This window comes from Hakea prostrata, chromosome 4, assembly GCF_041222555.1.
Source record: "Hakea prostrata isolate BN-2017 chromosome 4, UWA_Hpros_2, whole genome shotgun sequence".
NCBI classification, from domain to species: domain Eukaryota; kingdom Viridiplantae; phylum Streptophyta; class Magnoliopsida; order Proteales; family Proteaceae; genus Hakea; species Hakea prostrata.
The window spans coordinates 9,226,262-9,241,713 of record NC_142603.1 but is presented as its reverse complement, the minus strand read 5'-3'; the positions used below and the strand labels follow the sequence as shown (position 1 = coordinate 9,241,713).

Here is a 15,452-nt window from a genome sequence, read left to right as displayed (position 1 = left end):
AATTAGATCTTGCTACTCCTGCCATTAGCTGCAAACAGCCTCAATCCCCCCCCCCTCCCCCATTCGTCCATATTGAAGACCATTTGTTTGCCCAGGGAATACAAATGGCTGGTGTTCTTTCTCAAGCCATATAATGACCTGCTAAAACACTGGAGACTGGCAAACGAGGAGATTGCATAATAAGTGGTCTGCACCTAGGCAATAAGCATTGGTCAGTATCTGCATTAACTGGCACCTTCATAACAGTATTCTGGATTTTAGTACTCACCTCCATAGAAGAGGGGCAGGAAGGGGGGTGGGGGGTTTCTAGCAGTTGCCAAACTTTGAATTTGTGCATGTAAATGACCTTGGATGCAGTTCTTTAAAATCTTCAGGAAGTTGTACAAAGTGGTTCTCCATGAAAAGGTCATGTTTCGATATACATAATTTGAAATTGAGAGAGTACCAAAGAAAGAACAGTGAGACAGTAGAAACCAAAAGAAAGACAATAGCATTACAGACAACTCAAGGAAATCTTCTTCAAGAATCCACGAGGTATTTGGTCATTGGAGTGAACGCTGGGAACTGCCAATAAAAACTACGAAGATTCAATGGATCTACGAGCACACCGGCGCACTCTCCTGCAAACCTCAAAGTTAAATGTATCAGTTCAATTTGGACTTAGTATCCAAAAGAGGCAGGGGGGGGGGGTGGAATATTAAAACAAGCTTAGTTTTAAGTTATGGACCTGTTATAAGCCTGAATATCATGTTGATACAACTGAGCAGCTTCAGGATTTGCAGGGCTTGCCGGGTTTGGGTCAGTGAGAAGTGACTGTAACATTTAGAGAATCATTGAGCAAAGTTTTGGATATAACCTACCAAGTTGTACAGGCTTGCCAAAAAAAAAAAAAAAGTTGTACGGTGGTATGCAAGTGCATGACTAGACCATAAAGGCCATGCAGTTTATGAAGTTGGACTGAAGCGCTAGTTGAAAACCTGAATTGATGTCAAAATAGTAGAGACATTGTGGCAGGGCGACCACGCATCCTGAATGATGTCCATGCAAAGGGTTCCATCATGATAAACTGCATGCCATTAAAAATAATTCATGAAAGAAAGAAAAGAAAAAAAAGTCTTTTTTACTTCTAATAGAAATATAGCAGAATATTTCTGAAAACATGCCCAAAAAAAGTTAACTGACATAATGTCAGTGATTAGATATGCAGTTAGCTTCCAGAATAATGAATTTTACATGAAATAGGAGCGAAAATTAGTCTTATGATTCCCCTTGAACGTTGAAGTCTGACTGAAGACATTGAAAGAAATTCACAACTATAAGTTCCTATTGGAATATGTAGTGATAGTATTCTTCAAATTACAGCAAATACAAATTGTTTGATGGTAAAACAGTCAAATGGTTTTAAAAAAAAAATCGTCTTTGGTTTTTTGCCATTCTCCCCAATATGTTGAATACAGGAGGTGAATTTACAATCTCAAACATCAGGAAATTTAAATGAAATAAGTAACTAGCAGCTGCAACTCTAGTAGTAAAACATTACAGGGACTCTTAGAAGGATATTCCTGGGTCCCTCTACTGGAAATATTCCAAAAGTGTTGTAATATCCATACATTGTTGTCCAATTGAAGTAAGATGTAACTTTACAGATGCAATTAGATGGATGTCAATTATTAATTTGGCTTAACAGAGATTGATTTATTTCTTTAAGGAACAGGAATATATTGATACCGGTTGAACTTGAGAGTTTTGGATACATTCATCCAAAGGCTAATGAATACAAAAGCATAACATAAATGCTATGGAACAGAATTTTTTTTTTTTTTTTTGATAAATAAAATAAAGCTACTATTAATAAATAAATAAGAATGTCTATATATTAACTGGCCACAATATCCTTTAACCTTTCAGTGTTTAGGACAGACAAGCCCCTCTGGCTCCTAACCTTTATTCCTTTCTTGCAACCAAAAAAGTGGGTGGTGGATTCCATATAATTAATGTAGGTGCACACCAAAATCAACATCTACAACAACCAACCTGTACTATATAATAAATAAATAAATAATCAATATGAGTCAGAAAAGTTTCCATGGGATTTTTTAACATGGAAAGATGCCTTAAGATCTGAAGTGACTGAAATGTACCTCAAACTGGTGTAAACAAAGTTTTCTAGGAGACAAATTTCAACTGCGTTTTAAAGCTAACATATATTTCTCAAATAGATAATACTACCACAGGAGGTACAATCACCAATAATTACAACAGACAGCTTATCAACAGATTTTTTTTTTCTTTTTTTCTTTTTCTGGATGAATGAATAATATATTGAAAGAAAAGCAGCCTTCCAGAGGATCATACAAAGAGAAGAGGGGTGGAGGGTGAGGGATAAGGGGAGGGAGAACCACAGCTCAAGGGTCTGTGGTTCTCAACAAAATGGAATAGTCTAATCCCCAGGTAACAACAAGAATCTATTCCCCAGGGTACCTACAAGAGGCTTGGGGAAAGGAGGAAGATCTTGGAACTAATGTCCCTATAAATGGCCTCCCAAATCTGACTAATAGAGAGGGACTTTGGGGACCATCAGAGATTGCATGCATACCAGAAATGAGAAATAGAAGTGCTGAACACCAGACGAGCAATAGTATCATAGATGGTGGAGCCACCAAAAGTGTCCAAGAGCCAGCAACACTCCCTAGCAAAGGGAAGGGGGTGACAAATCTGAGGCCAAATGGAAGCAAGGATGAGGAACCAAATAGATTTACTGAAGGGACAGGAGAAAAAAAGATGATGGGTGCCTTCCTCAGGATGGTCACAGAAAATGCAAGAAGAAGCAACTAGAATATGAGTCACATCACTGTGAGAAACTTATCAACAGATACCATTTTGCAACAATTCCAAAATAATCTGTCAGCAGGAATAGCAGTTGAGAATTGCAGCCCGAATGGCACTGAAAAGACCAACTCGTAGGAAGTAACATTACATCAGCTTTTATCCAATCGAGAATACTCTAACCCCCCCCCCCCCCAAATCCCAAAACCCCCACCCACACAAAAAAAGAAAAGAAAAGGGAAATAACAAAGAGAGAAACATTACTTTTCTATTTTTATCTTTCCTAATGAAAATCCTAGTGCAAATAAAGTTAATCCAGTTGTAATAACCAAATAATATCTAAGCATTTATGCTTCCAACACTCTAATGGCAGTTTCAATTTCTTTATATTTCTCTCTAAATACATCAAGAGGAGAAAACCCAATCTCTTGAACACAATAATAGAAATATTTTATGGAAACCATGGACTATATAAGTATTGTTCAAGATGGATCTTGTCCTTTTTTGTTATGGAAGTACTGTAAGGTTTTCAACAACTCACACCAGCCCTATCTTGGCAATGATTTTTTTTCTCCATCTTGTGGAATACAAAGTTCTATCTAATTATAATGTGATGAGGGAAAGCAAAGCTGAAACACTCAAAAAAGGAGAAAGAGCAACACACAACTGATATTACAGCAATAAGACAGAAAAAGGCTCACAGAAACAGCCAACATTTCAAAAAGGAATACTATTGTCAAAAGAACACTATATGATCAAAACCCCCTATTCTTTTTTCTGGCCAACTAGCTCAACAGCCAATTTGCAAAACTGCTATATGAGGTTCCCTTAGGGAAGAAAAACCAAAGAAAAGTTACAAATGCACTTAAAATAGATACGTTTGTAGATACGTCAACAGACCTACCTGAATGACAATATAAACCTACCCTCTATAGAATTAATTTAAAATTTAAGTGAGAAAAATGTCGATGCTCTTCCAACAGATTGGAGTTCCAAGAGGGGAACAAGAAGAAAAATGATTGCTACTCCATATTCCATATCAAAGACCTTCCAACCATGAACCCTAAGCGGTTGTGAAATTTGAATAGAACCTCTTTATGTGGGGGAAGAAAGAACAAACCAGAGTCTTCAAGCAAGGGAACCAGACAAGCAATTAGAACAGATTTCTTTTGTGTGTGTTCGGGTTTTTTTCTTTTCTAGGGGGAAGGGGAGGTGGGTGATTGGGGGAGTAGGAAGAGGTTGGTGGAGGACATCCCCCAGGGAAAACTTTAACAACTGATGCTGCTTTTGGCTACTTTCTTTGTATGGTCATTTTCAACAAGGAATGAACCATAAGAAACCTCATCCCTCTTACATGGCCATGCCTGTCTCGGGTAAAATCTGGTGGAAAAGAAAATCAAGGGAAAGTGCAGGTTTCTTCCATTCAATGTGCAACTCCCCCCCCCCCCCAAAAAAAAAAAAAGAAAAAGGAAATACTATAGCCTGGCTTTGTAACATTTCATATATGATTCCAACCACATTGCTGGTCGCTGTGGTAACTGGGGAGGCATCAGTTTGAGATTGTTACAAGTCGTAGGCAGCCACACAATAAAAAAAACACTTAGCTAACCTAGCTACCACTTAATTCCCTAATCTTCAATGAGCGTTCTTCTTTCGGGGCACAGAAAAGGCTTTCTGCTCCATTGATGACTGCTTAATCCGTAGCCTATACAGTTCAATCTATGGTGGCTTTCTTCACTATCTAGGCTTTCACAAATGAGGTTTGCCAAATTAGTCTGTGACTTGTTTGTTGGGCCTGAATTGTTCAAGACCCAAAAAAGGAGCTTTATTCAATGGAAATGGTGGCCATCAGTGAGCAAATTCTGCAACCTAGGGAAGGAATTGAAAGTTTATGATTGTTTAGATGCCAATAAGCCTTCATAAATGACAATCAAAAGACTGGTCTAACATCTCCGATGTTAAGTTTTCTTGTCCAGCTAATTACAAACACGGAAAGAAAGCAATGATAGATGGAAGTGTTGCCATTATCCACAAAATCAATAGATCCAAAGAAGTCACAACAAGATGAGAAATGATACTAACCATTGGGATGGAAAATTTCTGAGGTGAAGCGAACCCGAGGGGGTTTCTCGGGATAACTATCCCCAAAGATCAGCCGCAAACCAAAAACACCACCTAAAATATGAATCCCATAATTGAGTGACAGAATTACTAGCAAAAACATGGGAAAAGAAGCAATCCTCCTGCTCTCCCCTAAAACAATCCGATCTACCTTCCCAAGGAGTCTCGTCAGGGCCGAATATGGTCGCACTCCAAACGAACAAGTTCTCATCGGACATTGGACTGGCGCTGCATCCCTGATTTAAAAAAAATAAAAGAAAATTCAATATAATCTGAACTCCAAAATCCCTCCAACAATTCAAGAGCAGAATTCGTTCATCCTCACTCACCTCTGGAGGTTCGTTTATAATAGATTTGAGATCCGACATAAGCCGAAGCTGCGACGACGACGATGAGGACGACATGATCGGAATTCACGAAGAAATTAACACAGACAAAGAGAAGGAATTCTCTCTCTCTCTCTAACCCGTAAAATTCACAACAATTAAAGAACCGAAAGACCCAGAACCCACATCCACAGCACAGATCAGAAGCAAACGATCACAGCATCAAATACCAGGAGCCAGAGGAGAAAAACAGTTGGATTCGTTTTAAAAAGTGATAATAATTCGGGAAAGGTGCAGAAGTTATTGGTTACACCTAATCATTTCTAGCAAAAAGGAATAAAAATTCAATCTTTCTTCTGTAGGAGTAATATCATTCCATCGCCATAGCTTATGCAGCTATGCTGTGTGGGTGCGTGTCTCTCTCTTGGGTTACGAGAACGAAATCCTCCTCGGGCTGCAACACTTGTCAATAATTTTTTGAACGGTCCAGAGCGTGTTATTTATACCATTGATTCTAATCTGACGACTGTGATAAGTCAACTGGATAAAATGTTAATCGTTGACGCCAGCACAGCAATAAAAATTCGAATGATTGTCCGATCCGATTTAGCGCAGAGGATTTAGGATTCACATGACTCATATCTGATGATCTTCGAATGTGGACAGTGCGTAAATCTTACGCTGCTTTGATCCCCATCTCTGCAAATCCATTGGAAGAAAAGGAAAGGGTCAAAATTGCAACGCTGGTTCTCATAAAATAAAAGGCCATCATCAGTTAAAATAAATATCAGTGCTAGGCTGTGTGGCCTCTCCATTAGAATTTGGGGTTTTTGGTTGGGTAGGTGGGTGAATCCAAATCTATTATTTGTTGAGGAGGAGTATCTACCTTTATTTTCTAAGCCCTGAAAAATAGACTAGAAGGTAAAAAATTAAAATTAAAATTAAAAAAATTAAAAAAATAGACTAGAAGGGGAGGATTGCAAAAAGAACACGGAATCGAAATAATGGGGCAACTCGCGAAAAAGGTCGTTGGGGCTGAAACTCACCCACCACAGCGACGTTTGTGATCCCCGAGCTTCCGGGTCAAACACCGGATCAGACAGGGGACAAAGCCTTGGCAAAAAAAAAACTTTTTTGAAAAAAAAAAAAAATGGAACATAATCACATAATGGAGCAACTCTCGGAAAAGGTGTTGAGGGCTAAGGGACAGCATCAATACAAAGTGCTTTTAAACCACTTTCTCTCAAGGAATGGTTTTCTAGGGAAATTCCAAGGACAATCAAGGGCGGAGCGGCTGGTTGGGGGCCATAACCCAACCCTCGACGACTCCTTCCCCGGCCCTGATTTTTGTTCAAAGTTTTTCCTTTTAGCTTGGCCTCTTTCTTCTGTTTTTGTTATCTAACCCTCTTTCCATATGTAAAATATGAGCACTTTGCCTATTCTGTACTAGAGAAAAATTTTAAGGCTAAAATAGATATATAGAAAGGTCATTGTGGCCCTCAATGTCGAATCCCAGCTTGACCCCAAGGACAATGATTTTATTGCAGCTTGTAAATGATGGTTTTGTAAGGATTCGCAAGTATGAGTAAAAGGAGTAAAGAAGGCTCATGTAACAGTTGCCCAGACACACCCAAAGGTCACCCAAGCGGCCAAGCCTACACTAAGTAGCAAGTTCAATAGAGCCTGGACCAGGGTTTTAAGTAGGAGGTTCTTCATCATTTGGGTACTCCTGCTGTCCTCCTTGACCACCTATATGGCTCTATCTACATATGCATGAGAGACTGGTCCCTTATTGACCAAGTCTCATGCCCTTTTGATTTTAGGAGATTCTCTCACACTGGCCAGTTGCAGGAACCTTTCATGTTTAAAGATAAATGCAGAGAAATGGTTTGGGCAGAAAACTGGAGGTCCAGAATAAAAATCCCAAGCCATAATAAAACGTTTTATGAGCTTAAGAAAGTAAAGCATTCCCATTAGTACCACACTGTAAAATGATTCAATCTTTCTATCATATCCTTGTTATCATCCCATCTTTAGGTATAGAAGTGTCTTAGTAGTACACCAAAACAGAGACTTGCCTCAGGGACTGGACAGTGACATTGAGTGAGTGATTGCAGGAGAGACTCAGGACCCTGAGCCCTGTACCAGAAACGCCAACCCTTAATGTAATTTGATTTTCTGGTATCTTTAATACGTATTCTATTTACTTACTTCAAAAAGTTTAACAAGTCACCACCCTCTCTGACTCTCTCTCTCTGTCTGTCTGTCTCGTGAGATCTCTTGGTTTCATGTAAGTATGTAACCACTTCAACCATTAACACAGAAAGAGAGAGAAAAAGGGAAACCCATAACGGTCTGCACTGTACCTACAGCTTTCCTTCTGATTTCACATGAGATTGCGTGTGTTAGCATGTTAAACCGCTGCCATTACCAAAAAGGCTTCCATTAATACCTCATTCTCCATGGCTCCTTTCTCACACAAATATCCTTATTGGGGAAATTAAGAAGAAAAAAAAAACTCTGTCGTACAGAGAGAAGAGAGGATTATTTAGAAATAATCCTAGAAATGAATTCAATATAATAAGAATTCACGGTTCACACTCCACAAAGACCAGTGCAAGAGATTTTGTTTGTTGTTGTTGCTGTCTGTGTGATCACAGAATCGTATTACTCTATTGCTACATATACATTTCTGTATTTGCAGAAACTGTAAGAGACACAGAAAGCGAGAGGGAGATTGGCGTGTTGAGTTGGTAGTGGTCAGAGCAACTACCCCCACATCCACAAGAAAGCACATATGAAGGGCTGAGGGCAAAATATGGGAAGCAGCAGTAGGAAAGCGAAACCCAAATCCCAAAGTACCCAACAACTGTTATATCATGTCCTTTCGTAGAAAACTCTTCTTTTTCTTCTCTTCTCACCCTCCTATCTCCTCCTCCCACAAGAGAGCTGTTGTATTAATGGTTGTTTTGTGAGCTCAGCAACCGACGGTCCGAAGCTCATCTTCTGCCATATTGAGGGTAGCTCTTGCTCTTCTTTTGAGGTTTCTGCAAATTGCAATAGTGTGTTCTACCTTGTCACTGAAGTCGAGCCATTTTAAAGAGACTTTTGCACGTTTTGGTGGCATTCAATTACAGACCCCAAATCCCTTTTCATCACTACACTCTTCTCATTTGGTTCTCTATTTAATCTTTATCTCCCCCCAACTCTCTTATCTTTGTCTCAAGCCGCTCAGCGTCTTACCACCACACAAAGTCCCTAGAACTCTCAGCACAGACACTCTCTCCCTCCCGTCTCTCACTTTCGTTCTTCTTTAACGTTTTCAGTCATCTCACAGAGACATACTATCAAATGGGTTCTAGCCAAGACTACTGCAATTGTTGCCATACATTTCGCCCTCTTGTCGTTTATCTCTTCTTTCTCTTGCTTTCGAGCTCGACCCAAGCGAGATTAATGGCAGAAGGTAAGTGAGTCTCAGTTTAAATTTTGTAAGGGAAAGCTTTTCTCACAAATTGAAATCTTGAACCTAAACTTTTTCCTCAACATCTTTGGGCTGCCGCAGGTAGAGCTAATGTTAAACAAATTGAGGCCACCCAAACCCAGGTCAGTTTTCTTTCTCCTTTGAAAATTTGGGGAGTCATTATTATCTTGAATTGGTGGTGTTAATGGGTAAGGCTGTTCTGTGTACAGATGGGTAGCGAAGAGAATGCAACAGTGAGAAGTCTTATTGGTTCAAGGCCTCCAAAATGCGAAGGGAAGTGTAGCTCATGTGGGCACTGTGAAGCAATTCAAGTTCCAGCATCCCCGAAACAGAGAAACGGAAACAGTTCACATTCCTCCAAGGTCTCGACCATAGCTTACTCCAGAAGGGAAGATAACTCAAATTACAAACCCATGAGTTGGAAATGCAAGTGTGGGGACATGATCTTCAATCCATAACTGAAGAACCCATTTGATATTGTGTATCTGAATTATGAAAAATACTTCCATCAAACAATCATTCTTAACGTTTTCTTCTTTTTCTCCTTGGTCCTTCCCACTTCTTCCACTTAACACCTATGAGCCTACTCTCTAATTTGAGATATTTGCAGCAGAGAATCTGTGAACTTTTTGTGTATGCAGACAGGGATTCAGAAAAAGCCACAAAACTACAAAGCAAATATGGTTGGTATGTGTAAACAAAACATACTGTCCTGCCTAGGATGATTAGTCTCGGAAGTTGACATTTTGCTCTTCAGTTCAAAAAGGAGCTGAGAACGGAAATGGGGAAGATTTGGAGTTTTAGCTTGGCATCTAGGTGGGGTTGGAGAAGTCACGGGATGTTCTGTATCTAATGTACACCTTCCTGTAGTCATTTTCTCTGGATTTGAGGTTACCAGCTTGTAGCATCCATTAATATTAAGAAGATGATGACGATCCAGTCAGTTTTCGATCCTCAAAGTATCATTGCCATCCATTAATGTTTGGAACATGAAGCCGATCATTAACTGTTATCAATTAAAATCCATATATGTAAGAATGGCCGATTCTACCTTGTTCTTGGCATATACCAGCCAATTTGGATCTGAATCGGCAAGTCATCGATTTAGAAAAACCCCATTATGGTTTGATTTGTTCCCGTCACAGGATGGATCTTCCTTGAATTAGGATCAATCGATCTTGAATTTGAATATAATCTTAAATCCTGCTTGTGACTCTTAGCTACTAATCATTTGCATCCTTTGCTTTGTATCAATGCAACTGATCCCCCCACGAATCGGCTGATCTGATATGAGTTGCTTGACTCACGTCTGCTTTCCAAGTCAATGGGAGCATAAGGATGAATATAGGATGATTTCGAAAGGAGAAGGATTATCAAAGACGACAAGCCATGAGAAAACACCTGCTGCTAGTGCTAGATCCATCATTTTCCCTTCTCATTAAAACTACATATTTCTAAAGAAATTATACTGAAAAAAAAAATCATCTCATGCAGTCATGCAGTCATGCCTCACGTCCACCCACATGTAGTGGGGTGAGGGAGAAGAAAAGGAAAAGAAAGGATTTTGTGGAAAAGTGATCGGGTGGGTCCCACTTTTCACTGCCAAAATCACATGGGGTGGGAAATTGACCACAATTTAAAATTCCCATTTTAGGATTTAAAGGAAAAGTAAGTTTGATAACATTTCCGTTCCAGTAGATTAATTCTAATTCTCGAATAAATTGTTTTTTACATGTTTCTAGAAATCGGTCTTGTTTGAAAACGTGAGTTCAACAAATGTATTATGAAAATATTTCCCATCTAGATTCACAAAAAAGGAAAAATCTTGTTTTTACCAATGGATCATGGAGATCAGATTTTTTTTCTTCTTTTGGGTAAACTGAGATCAAAGGTTTACCGTGAGGGTAGGGGATCCAAATTCATTTAGTGTCTCAACCCCCTTCCTTTTTTTTTTTGTCACATATGGCATGCCTTTCTTAGCTTTGAGGGAGGGATCCAAAATCATTTATTGTCTTAACCACCTTTCCTCTTTTGCCACATGGGGCATATGGTGACAACAGGGTCAGATTTTTGCAATTCCAAGCCCAGCTCTATATATTCTAATCTAAGCACATTCTCGCCCTGAGTTTAATTCGGGGTCAAGAATTATTGTCCCTGATCATAAGCCCTATAGGGCCAAACCAAGCCATTTCCACCCTGATTGGCCATGTCCCTGGCTTTGATTGGCGCTAACCCTGATTGACCATATCCCTAGTCGTGATTAACCCTGTCTCTAGCCTTGGCCTTGGCCCAAATTGGTTATATCTTTGTTCCTGATCCTAATTCATTGAGATCAAACATCAATGACAAAATTATGGCAAAATAAAGAACAAAATCAAGGCAAAAAATCAGGAAACAAGTCAAAACAAGCCCCACGGGCCAAAGAGTTATTTCAAGCCCATTCTTGGGGCCAAAATCTTAAGCTCAAGTCCTATTCGGGCTCATCTTTTTTAATCCACTTTCTTGGTGCTTAGAACTAGACTTTCCTCCTAAATAATATGATAGAGAGTATGAGAGGAACACATCCTAATTGACTGCCTAAGGCCTATTCCCTCTCTATGTACCCAGCTCTTTATGAGTCAAGATCATCTCCTCTAGCACGGGGTACGGCACAAAGTGCTCTCTATCCCTTGTCAACCACAAGACTATAAGGAGCCATAGGATACTGGCGATAGGTCCCACTTTTAAAATTTTCTTTTTAATAAATTTTCACTTATGAGTCCAATATATTTGTGATTATAAAGCTGTCGGGAGAGCACTCCGTGAGCGGACATATTACCCTCGCTTTTTATGGGCTGTGGGGTTTGATATTGCGATCAGAGTTTCTTTTGGTGAGATATTATCAATCGTATCACGGTAGTAAAACCAGCCAAAGCCTGATTCTACAGAACGCCACAAGTCAGGAACAAAAAACACATTTTACCAGGGAAAAAAATTAGAGAGAGAGAGAGGAAGAAGAAGAATAACACAAACAGCACAAGATCTACCTAGTCTAAAGTCTTCTGCTCTTGTTGGCTCTGTGAGCAGCTGTTGTTGCCTGTTGGAGAGGAACAAGTACACCTCAGTGAATAGGAAACCCTCCCTCTCTCTCTCCGCCCAGTTCCTCTTGGGACTCTATTAGCCAAAAAAGCAAACCTAAGGAGGGAATCATAAGCTCTGCTTCATTCTTCATTTCTTCAGGTTTGTTTCAATTTCTCCGTATGGATCCATTTGCATGTCTTTTTCTTTTCCGTTTCTCAGATCCCTTTCAGTTTTAATATGTTCGTTGTTGATTAGATCGTTTGTTATCTATTGTTTGTACATTCTATTCCTGGATTTCTTCCTCTGGGGTTGCCACGAGAGATCTGCTGCTAACACATCTCTATATATGTCTCATCTGTATGCCGTTATGGCAATGGCTGCCCAGATTCAACACCGGTGTAAGCGTTGCATATAAAGGGTTTCTTTGGGGTGTTAATTGTCCACGATTTCCGTTGAGCTCCTTGTCGATTTTGCAATATGATTTTCCTTTCTGTCGGTGATGGTTTCGATCAACTCATGGGTTGTCTAAGCGATAGCTGGTTGATTTTGATTCTTATTCCAATGGTGTCTTAAGATTTCTTCACCTGTTGCCTGCAACTTTCCGTCTATTTGAGAGGGATGGATTTGTAATGACCCCCAAACACTGCCGCCTTAGTTCTTGCTTTGCTACTGCTTATATTATATTTAGTAAGGATGATTTTCTCTTTCTTTTTGGGTAATTTTGGGGTACTTGTAGAATTGTAGCACAAATTAGGCTTTTTCTATTTGTTACGGTTTTGGAATTGAGCGATAGGTGATCAGATCTTTGGATGGATGATCCTATATTGTCGGGCAAATCGTGAATCCAAATCTTTAGGAATTACTAAATCACTGTTATCAATCGATTGGGATTCTATAGTTTGGTTACCAGGAGATTTCTTATTCAGTTTACATGATCTGTGCTTTTCATTTAGCATTCTTTTGTGTCTGTGACTAGTTTGATCTTCTGATTTTGGTTAAAAGTAGGTGCGACTCTCATTGACTGTAGCCGGTTGGGTTTTTTGACGGGTCCCGTTTTCCAAACTTATTGCTTGCATCTCTCCGTTGAAACTTACTCTGTTCTATTCCATGCTTTTCTTGCTCTCTGACAGGCCAAGTTTCTGCATAGCTTTGCTACAAGACTTGCTGTGGCTATAAGGCTTAGACACATTAAGTTAGAGCTCTTGATCCAAACATGTTCAGGCAATCACCCAGGAGCCAGAGGTCTAAAGGGATTAAGGTTAAACACGTTCTCCAGATATGTCTATTGGTTGCTGTTTGTATTTGGTTGCTATACCAGGCAAAACACTCCCGGGATAAGAAGCAGGAATTTGAGGGCATTGCAAAAATTACAGAGAGAGTAGAAAGTGGGCAAGATATCCTTAAACTTGGAAGGAAGGATCTCCATCCACATGAGGAGGAATCAACTTCTGAGGCTGACAGACAAAAGGAAGAAGAAGAGACTGAAGATCAAAACAAGCCAGATGAAACTGAGGAAGAAGGGAGGAGTGGTGGACAGGATGAGATAGATGAACACAACCCAGTGAAAGCAGAGGAGGAAACTGAACATTCAGAAGACTCCACTAGTGAAGAAGAAAAGGAGAGGGAAGAGAGAGAGAATGAAAAGGAAGGGCTGCATGAGAATTCAACAGAGCATCAGGATCATGATGGAGACAGTACTACTCAGGAGAAAGAGAATGAGAATAATTCTGGTTCATTGGAGGATCAGGATCATGAGGGAGACAGGACTACTGTAGAGAAAGAGAATGAGAAAGGAGAGCTGCATGATAATACTGGTTCATCAGAGGATCAGGATCATCATGGAGACAGGACTACTGAGGAGAAAGAGAATGCCAAAGAAGAGCTGCATGATAATACTGGTTCATCAGAGGATCAGGATCATAATGGAGACAGGACTACTGAGGAGAAAGAGAATGCCAAAGAAGAGCTGCATGATAATACTGGTTCATCAGAGGATCAGGATCATCATGGAGACAGGACTACTGAGGAGAAAGAGAATGCTAAAGAAGAGCTGCATGATAATACTGGTTCATCAGAGGATCAGGATCATGAGAAAGACAGATCTACTCAGGAAGCACGAGAGGAACACTATAAGGGTGATGATGCTTCCAGTGCCGTAGTCCGGGATACCCAAGAAACTGAAAACGGATCTTCAGGTGGGTTGAATGTGGAAGAGCATGTGGAGAATGCAGAACATGAGTCGGAGCAGGAAAATAAATCCCATGTTGAAGTCGATGCTGATCAGCACGATTCAGGCCTGAAGACAGAGAAAGAAGAAAAGGCGGATGATAAGCATATGGAGGAAAGCTTGGCTAAGTCAAAGGATGGTTCTACTTCTAACCCAATAATATCTACAGAATCCAACAATGGAAAAGAGGTGAATGATAACCTAAAAGCAGATAATGTAGAAACTCCTATCTCATCCCTACAGGGTGGAACAGAAACCATCACTGATCCAAATCAACATCAAAGTGAGAAGGCTGAAGGTGACGACAACTTGCAAACCGCACAATCAGAGCAGACAGTGAACCCCAATGCAACAGTTGGGGTGGAGAAATCAGAGACCGGTGGAGAGCCAAATGAAGCTTCTAGCAATTCTAGTCTCGTTGTTTCAGGTGAGAATGCTGGTTCAGTTCAGAGTGAGAAGCTTGAAACAACAACTGGAATGGAGGATGGGTCAACACCTTCAACCACAAGTGACAACTCTGGATCAGTTCAGAGTAATGAGAAGTCTGAGGATGGGTCAGTAGCTTTGACAACAAGTGAGAATTCTGAATCAGTTGAGAGTAAGAAGTCTGAAACGACGACCGGAACTGAGGATGGGTCCACATCTTCAACCACAAGTGGGAATCATGAATCAGTTCAGAATGAGAAGTCTGAAGTGACAACTGGAACTGAGGATGGGTCAGCATCTTCAACCACTGGTGAGAATACTGAATCATCTCAAAGTGAGAAGATTGAAACAACTACTACCTCGGAGGATGGGGTTGAATCAGTTCAGGGTGAGAAGCCTCACACAACAACTGAAAAAGAGGAAAACAGTGATGGCGTGACATCTTCAACAACAAATGAGAATGCAAATGCAGCAGAACATGATGCCACCGATTCTTCCGACTCGTCCATCCTACAAGAAGTGAAAGAAGCTCGCACAGATCTAGGAACCTTGCCAGAGACTGAAGGGTCAAACCATGATGATGTCGCAGCGGAGTAACACTACTGACAATAGCCCTTTCCTTAGTTGCACGAGACAGCAAAAGTTTTTTCTTTCTTGGAACATCACTGTTTCAGAAGGATGATCAGTTGTCGTGATTGTAATTTTATAATTAATTTTGTCCTGAAATTCTTGTCACTGAATGCCCATGGCTTATCTTGCTGCATCATATGTTTTGGGCTTCATACCTGCTGATTCCGAGTTGTTGAGATAAATTCTAGCTTTGTGTCATTATTGGGATATGTAGTATCAGTTGAAAGTCTTCTTTTCCTACCTTAAAATGTGTTGTATTCACATTCATTTAATTCCTCTGTTTGCAGTAGATAGCCAGTGGGCTATTACCATCATAAATAGCTTTACTTTTCGTCTCAGATTAGCCCCCTTCCTA

General features: G+C 40.1%; 3 protein-coding genes across 3 annotated transcripts; 2 read left to right on the top strand and 1 right to left on the bottom strand.

The window, feature by feature from the left end:
* Positions 1-84: 84 nt before the first annotated feature.
* On the bottom strand, positions 85-5,748 carry LOC149017670 (ubiquitin-conjugating enzyme E2 2-like). The gene is made up of 6 exons (XM_089151989.1): positions 5,277-5,748; positions 5,099-5,183; positions 4,909-5,001; positions 978-1,066; positions 728-813; positions 85-620 (listed from the first exon to the last, which is right to left on the bottom strand). Exons 1-6 carry the CDS (start codon positions 5,349-5,351, stop codon positions 578-580), a joined length of 471 nt encoding a protein of 156 aa, XP_089008115.1. The 5' UTR covers positions 5,352-5,748; the 3' UTR covers positions 85-577.
* A 2,534-nt stretch (positions 5,749-8,282) lies between these two features.
* LOC149017669 (EPIDERMAL PATTERNING FACTOR-like protein 2) lies at positions 8,283-9,659 on the top strand. The gene is made up of 3 exons (XM_089154279.1): positions 8,283-8,736; positions 8,836-8,876; positions 8,964-9,659. Exons 1-3 carry the CDS (start codon positions 8,625-8,627, stop codon positions 9,210-9,212), a joined length of 402 nt encoding a protein of 133 aa, XP_089010405.1. The 5' UTR covers positions 8,283-8,624; the 3' UTR covers positions 9,213-9,659.
* A 1,888-nt stretch (positions 9,660-11,547) lies between these two features.
* Positions 11,548-15,448, top strand: LOC149017668 (uncharacterized). Its single transcript, XM_089151987.1, has 2 exons — positions 11,548-11,973; positions 12,945-15,448. Exon 2 carries the CDS (start codon positions 13,028-13,030, stop codon positions 15,062-15,064), a length of 2,037 nt encoding a protein of 678 aa, XP_089008113.1. The 5' UTR covers positions 11,548-11,973; positions 12,945-13,027; the 3' UTR covers positions 15,065-15,448.
* Positions 15,449-15,452: the final 4 nt, after the last annotated feature.